At 34.2% G+C, this 16,470-nt stretch overlaps 1 protein-coding gene and 1 non-coding gene across 2 annotated transcripts; one reads left to right on the top strand and one right to left on the bottom strand.

Moving 5' to 3' along the window:
• Positions 1-5,168: 5,168 nt before the first annotated feature.
• Positions 5,169-5,248, top strand: TRNAL-UAG (transfer RNA leucine (anticodon UAG)). Its single transcript has one exon. It is a non-coding gene; the product is annotated as a tRNA-Leu (tRNA).
• Positions 5,249-5,905: 657 nt separating this feature from the next.
• On the bottom strand, positions 5,906-8,557 carry LOC141606023 (protein PIN-LIKES 3-like). Its single transcript, XM_074424986.1, has 10 exons — positions 8,378-8,557; positions 8,209-8,288; positions 7,985-8,109; positions 7,776-7,897; positions 7,368-7,673; positions 7,184-7,276; positions 6,968-7,068; positions 6,746-6,798; positions 6,475-6,663; positions 5,906-6,378 (listed from the first exon to the last, which is right to left on the bottom strand). The coding sequence occupies exons 1-10, from the start codon at positions 8,513-8,515 to the stop codon at positions 6,251-6,253; spliced, it is 1,335 nt and encodes a 444-aa protein (XP_074281087.1). The 5' UTR covers positions 8,516-8,557; the 3' UTR covers positions 5,906-6,250.
• Positions 8,558-16,470: the final 7,913 nt, after the last annotated feature.

A 16,470-nucleotide genomic window follows, 5' to 3' on the forward strand; every position in this document is an offset into this window, starting at 1 on the left:
GCTGAGGTGATCCCATGATTATAAATAGGATTTATCCTTGGAACTTATGTATCACCCCAAATATATTAATCTCTCAAATTATACTTATTATATAAGAGACTTTAAACATAATCTTGAATTAAATGTTAAATTTTTAAAGTTGTAACATTTTTTTTAGGTGGGAGAAAGAGCGATAAAATGGTCAGTATTATAACGGAAATTTTTCATGATACCCTCGAATTTTGGTAGATTATACATAATACCCCTAATTTTAAGTTTCTACGTATAATACCCTTGTGTTTACTTTATTTTCATAACGCTATTACTCATATGAGTAACTAGATGAGTAATTGAGCATGCCATGCTATTTGTGTTTTGTTATTTAGGTATTAAATGTTAGTTTATTAAATAAAATATGGATTTAGGAATTAGATAATGAAGTGTTTGTGTAATAGATAACAAAAGAAAAAGGCGTCCCCAAGTCATAAGAGTAATGGGCTTATGACGGAAGTTGTCAAATGGTATTCTGAGAAAGAAAAAGGTGAACACAAGGGTACCATTTGTAGAAACTTAAAATTAGGGGTACCATGTGTAATCTATCAAAGTTCAAAGTTACCATGAGAAATTTCTAATATTATAATGATATAGTTAATTAAATTTTCATTTAAAAGAGAGAGATATTCGTACCAACAAATCAATAAAGGGGGAATTATTTTTTAATTGTTATTTTATTGCCACGCCATTAAACCTAACGTCCATTTAATAACCTTTACATTAAGGGGTACCATGGGCAAAAAAATGGAACCTCAAGGGTACCGTAGGCAGATTCTTAAAAGTAGGGGTAACATGGAAAATCTGACAAAATTAAGGTGTACCACGGAAAATTTCCGTATCTCAATTATGAAATTTTTTTTTTTTTGAAGAAAAACAACGTACAAATATTAATGGAGAGTACTTGATCATATTATTAAATTTAAATATAACTATTAGATATAATGAGTAGCAATTGTCCGTATTTGGTATTCGGGATCTGGTTGGATGTCGAACTAAGTGGAAAAATGATAGTGTAATTCTGAGTATGTTATTTGTCCCATATTGAAAAATAATGCAGGTTTGATGAATATATATTACGTATAAATAGTAGAATTGTCCCACATCAGAAAAATAATCCAAGTTTGGTGAATATATTACATATAAATAATAGAATTGTCCCACATCGAAAGATTAGTATAAGGTAGGGTGATTATATGATTATAAATAAGAGTTAACCCACGTATATATCAATCTTTTATTTTTTATTAAAGAGATATTTTAATAATATGTAAACCAATCATTAGACATAGAATGTAAACATTAAACCCTTATAACGTTTTTTTTTTGCATTATAAATAAGTTTATTACCCCGTTGCAACGCACGGGCATTCAAACTAGTACAAATGATTTAAACGTGAAGTTTAAAGTTGAGGTGGGCTTCCCAGATAAACTTAATAATTTATGTACTCTTTTCGTTCCGGTTAATTGTTGTCCTTTGGTTTCGTATAAAGACCAAGAAAAGATGAAAAGACCAATTATTAGATGACAAGTAGATCAAATTGAGTATGAATGATCAAGTTGTCTTTGAAATGTTTTTCTAAAATAGAAACAACAAGAATTAACCGAGAGACCTAAAAATAAAAAAAAGGAAGAAATGACCGGAATAAGGGAGTAGTGAATACATATTAAAATCGAGGTGGGTTTTTTAAATAACCATAATAATTTGTATATTAAATGTTTTGCCATCAGCAACTACAAGATTTCATGGTAACTCACATACTCTTAGCCAAGATACGGAGTATTAGAACTTCTCATGAATAATTTTAAAACCAAAATCTAAATATTATTTTATATATTTCCGTGCAATCTTGCACGGGTTCTAAGCTAGTTGCAAGATATGTTTCTAGCCTAGTTTTGCCTTTTCCAAGAGTCGTGGTTAATATTACAATAGGAGCAAAGGATATAGCCGAAGAAAATAAAATAAAGGGAACTTAGTTTAATAACCAACACTACTCCAACCTCGACATAGGCATAAAATATTTTTGAAGCTATTACGCATCATCAAAATCATTTGGTACATCATATATACTTTAAAAAATAGAATAACAAAATAATATTTCTGTAAAATACTATAAAATTAATAACTAGAACAACTAATTTTTTCTTTTTGTTATTATAGCTATTAGAAACGGAGAGGGCGAATACCATAATAGTAATAATTACTCCCTCTGTCCCGGTTATTTGTTGTCCTTTTTTATATTAGGGTGTCTCAGTCATTTGTTGTCCTTTTTATTTTAAAAATGAACTTATGAGTAATTTGATCATTCTCATTCAATTTGTTCCACTTGTCATTTAGTTATTGGCCCCCTCCTCTTTCCTTGGTCTTTGTGCCAAAACGAAAGGACAACAATTGACCGGGACGGAGGGAATATATTATTATTGATTCGTTCGTCGTTCTACCAATACAATAGGATGCCTTATATATGTAGTAGACATAGAATCTCCTATTAACGGAAACGCTATAGGATATAATATTAATAATATTCTCTACGATATATCTCGATGCCGTATTTCTTAAATATGAATATGTCGATATCTCCGACATATCCCGATATCTCGTAAGAATAGCTAAATATTACCCTGTAAAGTTATTTTTCAACTTTAAATTCTCGATTAATTTAATAATTTATTTATATAAAAAACACCCCCAAATCCCGATATCTAACTTTGCCGATATTATATAAGACAATCTATACTAGGCCGTGTTAAATTAGGTAAACAATAAAAATTCTTACGTTAAATTAAACAAACCCTAGCAGTCCTACCTCGATTGGAGAATATGGAAGACAAAGTGGTCAATTCTAAGAAGAGAAAAGTGATTGAGCAACAAAGCTATTTCTTTGATGCTTTGATAATTGAAAATATACTTCTAAGATTGCCAGTCAAATCGATTCTTAGATTTAAGTCAGTTTCAAAACAATGGTACTCTATTCTATCTTCTTCCAACTTTATCAATGCTCACTTCATGAAATCTCCCATTCTCACCCTTCAGCTGCAGTTAACACCTTGTTTATCCTGTCTAATAATAAATATTATCTTTATTCTTATGATGACGATGATCAAATTTCTGATAATTTTAACAATAATTTGGTCAGACTAGATCTCGAACTTGGTGTCAAGAAAGTTTATACTATACTCGCAGGTTGCTGCAATGGGTTGATCTGTTTAACCCCAGAACATGGTAATTACTTCATTATATGAAACCCGGCTACTCGCAAAATGCACAAGTATGAGTCAGATGACTACTTAGGTAATCTTTATGTTAGTGGCTTTGAGTATGTCTCCTCGTCTATTGAGCGTTCTAGTTTATGTTCAATGAGTTTTTCGTGTAATGCCTAAAACGAGATAGGTGTAAGGTGTCTCACATGCACGGACAATGTCGATGATGGGTTTATGTAGTTCGATCTAGACCGCCGATGATTTTGGATGTAATGTCATCCTCGTCTATTGAGCGTTCTAGTTGGACCAGGTCGTCTGTACATACCTTAATGGTGGTCATGTACTCGGTGATGAACATATTGGTGTGAGTGATGTTAAGACGGTCTTTGATTTGGAGACGGTGGTGTTAAGGTGCAAACCCATGTCCCATATCGATAGAATAAAGATGGAAGATCATCTTTATAAGTAAGTCCGTGAGGGCTTCACCCAAAACGGACAATATCGTACTATTATGGACAATGGAAACCGGTGCAGCAGAGGCCTAACAGAAGGTATTCACGCTTCCGTACAACAAGTGGTATAAAGAGCCCAAGTCGAGACGCAAGAAGAAGCATCGAGTCAAGACTTGAAGGTGTCTTATATTGTTAGGCGTGGAACTCCTATAGCTCGAGGGAGAGCTAATATGTTCGCGAAAAGCAACATGGTCTCATGGTGTTGAGACAAGGCTGTCAAAGAGAAGCCATCAGAGACCCGGCGCGACGTGGTAGGTTGAGGCTTAATGGAGGCCAACAAAAGCAGCCTATGACAAGTCCAAAGGCGGTTCCGGAGCGGCGCACTGAGGCACTGGATATGGACCCAATCCAGGGTATATTGGATGGAGAGGAGTTTGGTATGCTAGTGTAGCACAGTCTCGTGAAAGGGACAATAAACCCCTGGGAAAACATATTGTGTGCCGGTTAAGGGGAGGTTATAACTTGATGGGTGTCTAATTGGGGCTGCAGGATGTGAGGAGGTTCTCCATAGAGGTCAAGATTTGGGGTCAAGATGAGGATCCTTGGTTTGAGGGAGGATTGTTAGGGTGCAAACACATATCCCACATCGGTAGAATAAAGATGGAAGATCATCTTTATAAGTGTCCAAAGAATATAATAGTATGACGCCTTTTGGGAAGGAGCCCAAGAGTAATTCCGTGAGGGCTTGACCCAAAGCGGACAATATCGTACTATTATGGACAGTGCACACCCAACAGAAGGTATTTATACTGTTTGAGGTGGTGTCATTGACAATAAGGGCGGCGATTGGTGGGCAAGTGTGAAGGATCAATTGATCTTGAGGGGTATCAAGTGGAGTAGGCTGGGTTGGGAGTTATGGTGGACGTGGTATCGGGTGGTGTGGGTTTGATTTTGAGTGTGCAAGGGGGTGTGGTGGTCATGCCATCAAGATAGCCAAATAGTTCAATGCCATTCGTGATTACATGCACTTAGAAATGCCATTGACTAAAGGTGAGGGTGTCCTTGAGTTGGGTACAATTGGGAGGATTAGTAGTTTGGAAGGTTCAGCGGAGTTGGCAAATTGGGTTGGATTGGAGTCATGGTCACGGCTGGTCGTTGTCAGAGGGGTTTTGATGACGTGAGGTCGTTTGTTGTGATGTGAGGTCGGAGTTAGGGTAGGATCGATTAACGCTCGATTCCATGTAAAGGTTGTAATTGCTTGATTGTTCATCACAAAACTTAAAAGTATTTATAATTATAATTGATACAATCGACTATTCTATACAACGATTACATAATAAGGAACACAAAAATAAACTTATCACAAGACCACAAGACCGTTTCATATAAAAATTTAATATTAAAGGATAAAGGATGGTTAAACGATCAAATTATGAGATTATGAATATTGCATTGGACAGTTGCAATAACATAATAATGCAACAAGACGGTTTGGCCGAGTGGTCTAAGGCGCCAGATTTAGGCTCTGGTCCGAAAGGGCGTGGGTTCAAATCCCACAGCCGTCAATTTTTCACTGAAAGTCTGAAACCAAAGATTTTATATCTACTTTGTGTTTAGGGCTTTCTTCTTTCACAAGGTTTTGAGGAATGGACTAAAGCTGGGTCGGTCCAGACCACTAGAAGGAAGAATATTTTTCGTATAATTTCTGATGAGACCATCATATATGGCTTTATCGGGAATTCGAGGTCGATAAGAGATATCAAAACTCGAAAAATATTTTTATCAAACGAGTATTTTACATAAAAATTTCCGTCATGATCATAAAATATTTTTGCTGTTAAACTAGACTGCCTGCTGTTGTATGTTCATGGAAATTTTTGTTTGTTTTCTGGTTAATGGATACAACAACTTAAGCCGATGTTGATTCTGGAACACTAGAGGGCCGCATATTAATGTAGTAATGTTATGCCCTTATGGGCAGGTAATATATGGTTGGACATGAACATGTATGTATTAATTTTGATTTTTGATACAATGTATCCGTCTTTTATACAATATACTCCCATGTATTACTGACAAGTAGCCAAATCTGAACCCGATTTTGACATTTAATCTAATCTAGGTCCGAACCTGATTCTCCAATGTTATATGAGCCACAAATTTGGTTGATGGATCGATTTGAAGAAAAAAATAATCCTGAGCCTACCGTGGGACGATACAGATTTGCTTGTCATGGTCCAGCTATCAGATGTGTACTGAGCTATATCAAGTTGATGGATCAACATGTTTGTTTACAAATACAGTGAATTTACATATTTAACTACTGAAAATAAGAATCTCTTACACTCTTAAGATGTACTCGTCTTCCCGTTTACAATATGTTTTGGTGTTGGCTTGGTTCGATACCAAGTCATGAGTATCAACTCTCGATGACTTTGCCATCAAAAAAATTTAATTTAAACAAGAAAACTACTCCATATGTAATTAAGCTAGGTGTTGCTATGTACTCCGTATTTACAGTCTACCTAGCTACAGGCTACAGGCTAATCGCTAAGGCGGGCCTTTGTTTAGAATGCAACGAGCCACGAAAAGAGAGTGCACCATAGAGTGACTGCAACTGCAGCCACAGCGTACGTCCATAGCATTATAACTGAACACTCTCGCTGCCCTATTCCAAACAGCTGAGTTACAGTTCCTGTCATATTTAGGTAAAAAAGAAAAGGATTTAGGTTGTGAGACCGTCTCATACAAAATTTACAGAAACTTGAGAATGCCAGATTTCTAAGCGTACCTAGGTTCATTGCAGGCGGCAGGGCATAATGAATCATTAGAGAGAAGTGGAGAAGTGGATTATGAGGTTCGACAAAACCAAGGTGAACAGCACCCTTGACTATAAGGATTCCTATCAGAGGAAGGAGTATGTAGCGGACTGCTATTATGCCGATAATTACTGTATGTTGAACCTTGCATCCCCTTAAACCTGGATATTGAATTTAATCTCAGGATCCTCGTTCAAGCATTTTTGTTAATTTGTCGAAAACAAATGTAGAGGGTTTATGTACCTTTAAGAAGGTTGGCTCCGAGTATTAAGGCTGTACATGGGATTGCTGCATCTCTGTGGATTCGATTATTCACAACAAAAATTGAAACGTCAGATTAAAGTTCACCACATTTTACTTGTCGAGTTATTACTACATATAAATTTGATCAATTATTCTATATATGATTTTGAGTCTTTAAAGTGAAGAACTACTGCTTGGTGCTTGGTTTTGTAGATAACATACCCAATCATAGAACTTGTGTTCGAAATGACACGGAGAGGAGCACTGTCACCGATCAGCACATACTTGATAGGCCAAATCATTCCGATTAAAATGCCAATAATCTAAATCACAAGAAAACAGTTAATGAGATCATTTGTTACCTTACTAAAACTACAATAACAATTTGTGTTGTGGATGTACTAGGAATATCAGAACATGAGAACAATTAATATTTACCCCTGCAATAGTTGAAGGTGCCATTGCTTTCTTAAGATTCATCTTCTTTGAGGCGTCTCTTAAGCATCGCTTTAGCATGCACGCTAACGTCATCTGCTCAAAATTGTGAAAGTTGATAAAGAATTAGCAACAAGTTACCGGATGATGAACGAGTTACATATATAATGTCTCTTTAAACAATTACCATGAAATGACAAGGCTCTGAAAGCTCTTTGGATTGATTTGCAGAGGGAAGACATTGTGCATCATTTGCTGGTGTTTCTTCGTCAGCCTTGTTAGAGGAAGAGTCAGAGAGTTCATCGACAGGAGTGACTAGAGTAGAATTCATACGCGAAAGGAGCTCTAGATCTTTCACGTTCACTAATGTTTCCTCGGCTTTTCCCTCAACAGTGTTACTGCTACTCACCACATCCAAATTTTCGGGTACTGTATCCTTGGGATAGATCCTCACCATATTGTATACGTATGACCAAAAGTAGGTGACTCCAATCTGTTTTAATAGGAGTAAGATGATGTAATGAATTAGATGAACACATTATTTTAAGAATTAATAAATGTTATGAACTGTAGTTTATTGAATTCAGAAATATACCGCCATGGAAAGGGACGCGTAAACCTGAGCGTGTGGAGCACAGACATCAGGCGTTCCAAATGGACCGCCTTTCAGTTGACACATCGCCGGGATAATGATGATGGGTAAGGCCAAAAAGTTACCTGATCAAATAAAAAATCAGGAACAATAAGTGTCTTGACTGATAAACAATTATTCCTACAAGACAAAACTGTCGCAGTCGTAATTACCTGAGGCACAGGATGCTAACATGAGGCATTTGATGTGATTTGGAGCTTTTATGACTTTGCCAAGTACCCATCCTAGGACAGTGCCGATCAAGTACGTGAGGAAGATGTTTACGGGCATGAACCACCTAGCATGATCATGAATGCACAAGCGAAACAATATTAATACGGTGCTGAAGAGAAAAATGTTAAATTATGCACAAGGAAGACGAGAAAGAAAAACTAACAGAGTTATAAAGCTTTGAAAGGTGACTGTTTTAGCGAAGCTGACGGCCACAAGTGCTGGATTGAAGCAATAAAACACAATCTGTAGAAAACAGAAGAAACAGTTAGAGATTCGAGAGAGCATGGAATTATATGTTAACTAATTGGGTTAACGAAAGATTAGACGCGCACCCTATTCAAATGATGCCGGGAAGTATCACCCAAGATGTCGATACTGTCCAGAGCGAGAAACAAACCGGCAGCAGTCATCAAGAGAACCTTCAAAACCGGCATTAAAGCTACTGAAAACATGTCTAAAAAGGAAGCCATGTTGTTTGATTTTTTTTTTCTAGGGAGATTTTGGAGCTGAAGTAGATTGAGTAAACAAGGGAGTTATGCATTTGAGTTATATAGACATGTACGTAGTCGAAGAAGTGGCTCAAAAGACTCGAAAGGTCAGTGATCATAAGGGAGAGGTCTAGAATTGAGTAGCAATTAAGTTGTCTCTTTCAGTTGCAAGCCAAATGACGCGCACCAGCGATTGCATTGCAGCAAGGGGAGGATGATTCGACCCTGGGGCCCTGCTATTTTTTTTTTTTTTTTTGATGACGAAGGGGTTGAATCCCCCCGGGCCCATGCATTCCCGCACCACCACATGGACCATGTAAGCCACCCCCTTCGGGGGCTGCAGTGGCCAAGTGATCATCGCCGAACTGGTAGTCGAACCCGGGACCTCTCAACTCCTGCATTTCAGCAAGCTTCAAGGTTTAACCCGGCTACCACTGGACTAACACCACTTGGTTACCCTGCTATATTTAATCTGTCTATCTTAACCATAAGCTTAAGAGTCCACAGGAGATAGATAGAAGATCTTTAAGGGGACTACATTACCGATACACGAGGCTACATGCCGGTCATTTTCACGAGCGATGAGAATCGTTTGTGGATGAGTTGAAAGAAAGTTCAGAATGGAATTGTTGATATGAGGAAGGTCTTGTTCAAGAATTGTTTCTATAAAAACTAAGCAGGAATAACCTGATGCAAATATCTACAGCCGAAATTATCAAAATATAATACTCCGTATCACAAATCCATCAAATTTCTGCATATTTAATATCAGTAAGACTAGCAGGTAAAATAATTGAAATGAGGGAATGATGGACTAGGATCAGAACCCGTCGACATTAAAATTGTCATTGCACCTCCGTTTACGCCATAGCAATCACTATGAAGTAACTGAGCTCTGACTAACATGAACACTAACTTGAAAACTAATGTGATCTTTCAATCATAAACCATTATTACTGTATAAAATAACCTACCTTATAATTCTCCTTATATCACTCTTAAGTCTCAAGTCACAACACATACAGGCATATAGACAAACATCATTCACCAATGCAGGCAATATTAGACCTGACAAAATTGACCCGGATTGAATAACCCGACTAGACACCCGAAATGAGGACCCGAGCATGACTCGTAACCCTAATTGACCCGAACAAATATGACCCGACCCGGATATTTATTGTTGCAAACTAGCCATTATCACTAAAGAACTTGAAAATAATAGACGAGAAAATGACCCAAATTCTATGCAAACCCGAAAATGAGCCGACCCGAACTAACCTGACCTGATTGATCCGTTTGCCAAGTCTATGCAAGACTAGACTATATTCTATATATTTAGTGCCATAATCGGCAAAAAAAAGTACGCTAACGTTTGAACTGCTGACAAAACATAAGATATAGGCGGGAGATAGGCGGCCCTGGCTGCTGTGGAAGGGCTGTTGGCAGTGAACAGGACGTGGTGACGACCATAGAAGGACTTCTTTTTAAAGTTGGTCGGACCACAATATCGTTATATTGTTAGCTTTCTTGTTTGTTTTTCAGCTAGATGACTGCATTGTCAGTACTCTTTTATATGAGAAGCATTGTTAAATTACACTATAAAAAGAAGTCCTTCTATGGTCGTCACCGCGTCTTCTTTTAAGTTTGACTTTTTCATTCGCAAGAGCCAGTTATAGAACCCCTAGTTACTTGGTTGAGAGATGAGAACCTTTATCACTCACACGAGCCAACTTTAATTATAATTTAATATTAAAATGACAAGAATACATGAACGGGTGAATATCCTCCATCTTGGTTATTTATTCGATCTCATATTTAAAACTGATCGGTTTTTCAATTTCGACGCATACAAACATATTTGTTGACTTGTTATTTGTTGTTATTGATGTGTCTAAAAAATACTGTACTCCGTATGAGCTAGTGAATTGTGAATGTTGTGACATTAGATGAGCTTGGACCGACCTCATGCAATTAGATTTCTCTAAATTGTTCACCAAGGTTGAATACTTGTATGGTCTCCAACTCTCCGTCCTAGAAGTGGGATCAAAAAAAAATAAATGCATTTGTATTTTAATAAGGAATTGAAGGAACCTACGTAACTTAGTTACGTAGTCATTGATTAATCATATATTGTACAAAATTATTAATCAATAATACTATGATATGCATTAGAATTGTTTGTGTCCTTGTATCTATGAAACTAATCTAATATTAGTTTACTAGTTTGAGTGCCCGTGCGTTCTAACAGGGTAATTAGCTTATTTATAATTAAAAAAAAAAAGTTATAAGAGTTTAATGTTTACATTCTATGGAGTTAAAAGCTTTTACTGCCATTCTAAAAGTTGTGTATTTCTAATTTTGCCATTGTAAAGTTATTGTTTCTATTAGCGCCATTGTCAAAGTTGATTCATATGCTTATTGCCATTTTGTAACTTATTTTACCTGCTATTGCAGGTTGCTGTTACCTCAATTTTTTTCCACTAAAAAGTTATTTTTCATGACTTTTTATAAAATAATAAATGATTCCGTTATAGTAATTAACTAAAACTCAAGCTATATTGTTTTTTTTTTACATTCAAATCTTCTGTATTATGTCAATGAAGTTCTCCAATGTCATAAAATTTTAAGGTTTTGGACTTTTTTTTACGAAAATCTTCAGAATATTTAGGTTTAGCTAAAACACAAAAATCTCTCTAGATAATTAATTAAAAATCGAATTGTTTTTTCTCAAAAAGTTTTAATCATAAAAAACTAGCCTTTTCTTAGTACTTTACAGCTTTTTTTTCTTTCTCAATGTTTATAACCTAATTAAATAATCTATAGACTATTCTTTTTTAAATATTTGTTTCTTATTAGTGATAAAAGAATGGATTGTTTGATTCAATACGAGAAGATCAAATTCGTGATGATTAAACAATGAAGTAAGTTGTAAGTTTGGTAAGAGTTATATAATATATTCACAAAACAAAACAAAACAAAAACAAAAAAATATGTGTGATGTTGCAATTCATGTGCCGGTCAAGTAATGTTGAAAATTTTCGTAAAAAATTCTTTATGTTCTGAAGGAATTGTTTACTAAGGCTCTGTTTGGTAAACAACGGATTAATATTGGCAGAAGCAGATTGTGAAAGCAGATTATAATTAGCAGATTTTGTTGACAGGTTTGACTAGTATATTCGATTAGCAGATTTTGTTAAAGGTGTTTGGTAAGTAGCAGATTTAAATTAACAGATTATCTCAATCTTTTGTAAAATGACAAGTAAGTACATGAATTAACTACGGAATAAATGTAAGGTTATATTTTCCTAAGGGTAAAAATGTGAAGTTATTTTTTTCCCAATCTACTCTTAGAATATGCTGGGGGAAGCAGCATATTGTAAAATAGTAGATTCGGCCCCAATCTACTATCCCAATATGATGTTTACCAAACACCCCAAATAGCATATTGACCGGTCAAATATGCTAAAAGTCCCAAATATGCTATTTTTTTGTCAATCCGCTGTTTACCAAACACCCCCTAAACCTTTTATGTTATGAACATTTTAGTAAAAAATATTAATAATCAAAGGCTATAAATTTTTCGACATTTGAGAAATTAAATGGCATAACATAGAAAATTTGAGAATAAAAAAACATTTTGTTTGTCTTTCGAAAAACTATAAACGAATTCATTATAATCTTATAAAAAGCTTTACAAATAAAATAAAATATATGTAATAGTAACCTCTTACAGCAGGTAAACCAAGTTATAAAATGGCATTAAACATAGTATTCCACTTTTACAATGTCAACTAAAGAAAAAATAATCTTACAATGGCAAAATTAGAAATAATAAACTTTTATAGTGGCAGTGAAAACTTTTAACTCACATTCTATGTCTAATAATTTTGTTTACATATTATTAAAATATCTCTTTCAAATAAAAAAAGATTAATATACACGTGAGTTAACTCTTATTTATAATCATATAATCACCCCACTTTATACTAATCTTTCAATGTGGGACAATCTACTATTTATAAGTAATATATTCACCAAACTTGGATTATGTTTTTGATGTGGGACAATTCTACTATTTATACGTAGTATATATTCATCAAACCTCCATTGTTTTTCATTGTGGGATAAATAACATACTCAGAATTATACCATCTTTTTTGCAATCAATTCGACATCCAACCAGATCCCGAATACCGAATACGGACAATTGCTACTCATTATATATAATAGTTATATTTAAATTTAATAATATGATCAAGTACTCTCCATTAATATTTGTACGTTGTTTTTCTTCATTTTTTTTATCATAATTGAGATACGAAAATGTCCGTGGTACCCCTTAATTTTGTCAGATTTTCCATGTTACCCCTACTTTTAAGAATCTGCCTATGGTACCCTTAAGGTTCCATTTTTTTTTGCTTATGGTACCCCCTAATGTAAAGGCTGTTAAATGGACGTTAAGTTTGATGGCATGACAATAAAATAACAATTAAATAATAATATACTCTTTATTGTTTTATTGGTACGGATATCTCTCTCTTTTAAATGAAAATTTAATTAACTATATCATTATAATATTGGAAATTTCTCATGGTAACCTTGAACTTTGATAGATTACACATGGTACCCCTAATTTTAAGTTTCTACAAATGGTACCCTGTGTTCACCTTTTTCTTTCCAAGAATACCATTTGACAACTTTCGTCATTACTCCTATGACTTGTGACTCCTTTTTCTTTTGTAATCTATTACACAAACACTTCATCACCTAATTCTTAATTCCATATTTTATTTATAATCATGGGATCACCTCACCTTGCGATAATCTTCTGATGTGGGACAATTCAACTATTTATACGTAGTATATATTTATCACACCTACATTATTTTTCAATGTGAGACGAATAACATATTTAAAAGTACACCATATTTTTTGAACCTAATTCGACATCCAACCCGATTTAATAATAAGCAAATACTATATTATCTATTAATATTCATACGTTTGTTTTCTATTTTTTTATCATAATTAAAATATATGCAAATGATATGAACCTATACTCTAATAATAGAACTTTTTTTAATACAATTCTAATTATATTATTTAAACGTAGTATATTTACCACACCTACATTATTTTTCAATGTGGGACATATAAAATCTATAGGTAAAAAATAATGATATAAACTTTTAAGAGCTCTCCAAGACAATACTTAACAGACCCAAAACATTTTGGGCTATGACTTCTATTTATAATCATAAGATCACCCTGCCTTATGGTAATCTTCCGATGTGGGACAATTCTAATATATATACATAGTATATTCACCACATTTACATTACTTTTCAATGTAGGACAAATAACATACTAAGTACACCATTTTTTTCGCACCTACTTTGACATCAACTCGATTTAATAATGAGAAAATACAATAGAATCTACACTCTAATAATAGCATTTTTTTGTCACCATCTAATTATATAATTTTCATACGATACTTTTTTGTCAAATGAAATATAAAATTTTTATATCAAAATTATAAACATCACTTTAATATAATATAGAAAATGTATATATATGAGACAATTCTATTATTTATACATAATATATTCACCACACCTACATTATTTTTCAATTTGGGACATATAACATACTAAAATGTACATATCTTTTATATATAAATTTTTTGTGTTAATACCTAAGTTTCAAGGATGCCTCCTATTTAAATTTCACCCTACTAAAAAGTACATATCTTTTATATACTATTCTTTCGATGTGAGATACATAATTTAATTATTTAGACGTAGTATATTCGTCATGCCTACATTATTTTTCAATGTGAAAGATACAACATACCAAGAAGTAAATGTCTCTTCTTAAAAAAAACCATTATTGTATACGTATTATTTTTCTTTGAAGGTAAACCCACTTAGTCTCGATCGATGATCTTTAGATAGGGATCTCTATATCGTACATATAACGACACATTAACGCTCTATTAGTGCATTCAGGAGACAACTATTAGTAAAATCTTTAGTTTTGTACTGTGTTAGGAGACAACCATTAGTAAAAACTCATTGTTTTGTATTGTGCTTTAACTTTGTGTATGTTGTAATATTGTTCATTATAGGTTGCCTATGTGACACCAATATTAAGTGATTTTTGCTTCTCTTGTTCATGTTCTTAACTCTTTCCCGAGTAGTTATCATCAATCTTCACTTTATTTTTTATATCATATCGTAGAGATAATAATAGAAAATCTTAAGAGAACTCTTTAAAACAATATTTAAGAGACTCAAAAATTTTTGGGTTGATACATAAGTTCCAAATATGTCTTCTAGTTATAATCATAGGATCACACTACCTTATACTAATCTTTCGATGTGGGACAATTCTACTATTTATATGTAGTATATTCACAACACCTACTTATTTTCCAATGTGGGACAAAACATACTAAAAAGTACACAATTTTACATATTAAAAAGTACACCATCTTTAATATGTGCAAATAATATGAAATCTATACTCTAATGATAGCATTTTTTACCACAAAGCTAATTATATTATTTTCATAATTTTTTTAACTATATTTTTTTGCCAAATGAAATGTAAAAGTTTGATATAAAAATTAGAAATATCACTTGAATATAATTTAGGAAATATACATATTATAATAATTAAAAGATTCTGTACTTTATTTTTTACATAAAAAATTATACTTTCCTAAATTGAATTTTGATGATGTGGACGCTCTCATATCGCTCGAAAAAACTCTCTTTTATATATATATATATATATAGATATGAACTAGAATTGAAGTATTCATAAGGAAGTATTAGAGAGAGAATGGAGTAAAGAATTATATTTCATAATATTGTGTTTGTTACAATCACATTGATTTCTTTTTATTGTATTTGTAATAGGTTGAGCATAACAACCTTTAACTACCTCTAACTGATTTCCTTAATACATGAGAAGTTAGTTGATTATTAACAACCTATAACGACCATGCTCATATCCCCCCCTCCCCCCAAGCTGGACCAGCTAGAGGAGGAAGCTGTAGTCCTAGCTTGGATGAGAGAAACCTATGCTCATTCGCACCCAGAGCTTTTGTCATGATATCAGCTAGTTGTAAGGCGCTCTTGACATGCTTTGTCTGGAGGAAACCCTCTTGCTGTATTATCGCAATGCAAAATAACAGGCAGAGGTATATGGACATGTAAACCTGCAAGCATATTGACCAACCAAACTAGTTCAGCTGTTGTATAGGACATGCTCCTATACTCAGCTTCTGGGGAGCTTTTGCTTACAGTTTTCTGCTTCTTAGTCTTCCAAGTTATTAAGGACTTTCCTAAGAAAACACAAAACCCACTCAATGACCTGCAACTGAAATTGCATGAAGCCCAATCTGCATCAGAATAAGTGTAACACCTCCATACTCCAAGTGCCTTACCAGGACCACTCAGGTATGAAGACATTACCATCTCGGTTACCCGAGGCAATGATAATCAAACAACAATAAAGAAACAACGTTTATTATAAATAGTTTAGTGAATAGATACAATCCTCAAACCAAACCAAAAGTACGATACATTATTCTCAAATGACTGTTCTAACAGAAATGTAAATAAACTAAGGCTACAGAATGAAGACTCCTATCATCATGTCGTGGCATCCCAAATTTATCCCAGTACTCATCTCATACCTGCTCAATATCTGCTCACCATCCCCGAATGGATCACCGCAGTTTACAAAACAACACCGGGGTCGGTACTAATCACACAATCAATATAGATAACAATAATAAGATAAACAGACAAATGAACCACACACACACACACACACCACCAACCAATTCCCATCATCTCAATATCGATCGTCCACCGGACCACCACCATGGGGGACCGCAGCCGTTCCCACCTAAGCCCCGC

This window comes from Silene latifolia, chromosome 10 (genome assembly GCF_048544455.1).
Source record: "Silene latifolia isolate original U9 population chromosome 10, ASM4854445v1, whole genome shotgun sequence".
NCBI classification, from domain to species: domain Eukaryota; kingdom Viridiplantae; phylum Streptophyta; class Magnoliopsida; order Caryophyllales; family Caryophyllaceae; genus Silene; species Silene latifolia.

What these genes read in the sequence shown, in the direction of transcription:
- LOC141606023 (XM_074424986.1), bottom strand. Translation starts at nt 8,515, where the DNA reads ATGGCTTCCTTTTTAGACATGTTTTCAGTAGCTTTAATGCCGGTTTTG. An exon ending in CAGAGCCTTGTCATTTCATG is followed by an intron (nt 7,277 to 7,367) that starts GTAATTGTTTAA and finishes AATTTTGAGCAG; the next exon opens with ATGACGTTAGCGTGCATGCT. An exon ending in AACACAAGTTCTATGATTGG is followed by an intron (nt 6,799 to 6,967) that starts GTATGTTATCTA and finishes TCGAATCCACAG; the next exon opens with AGATGCAGCAATCCCATGTA.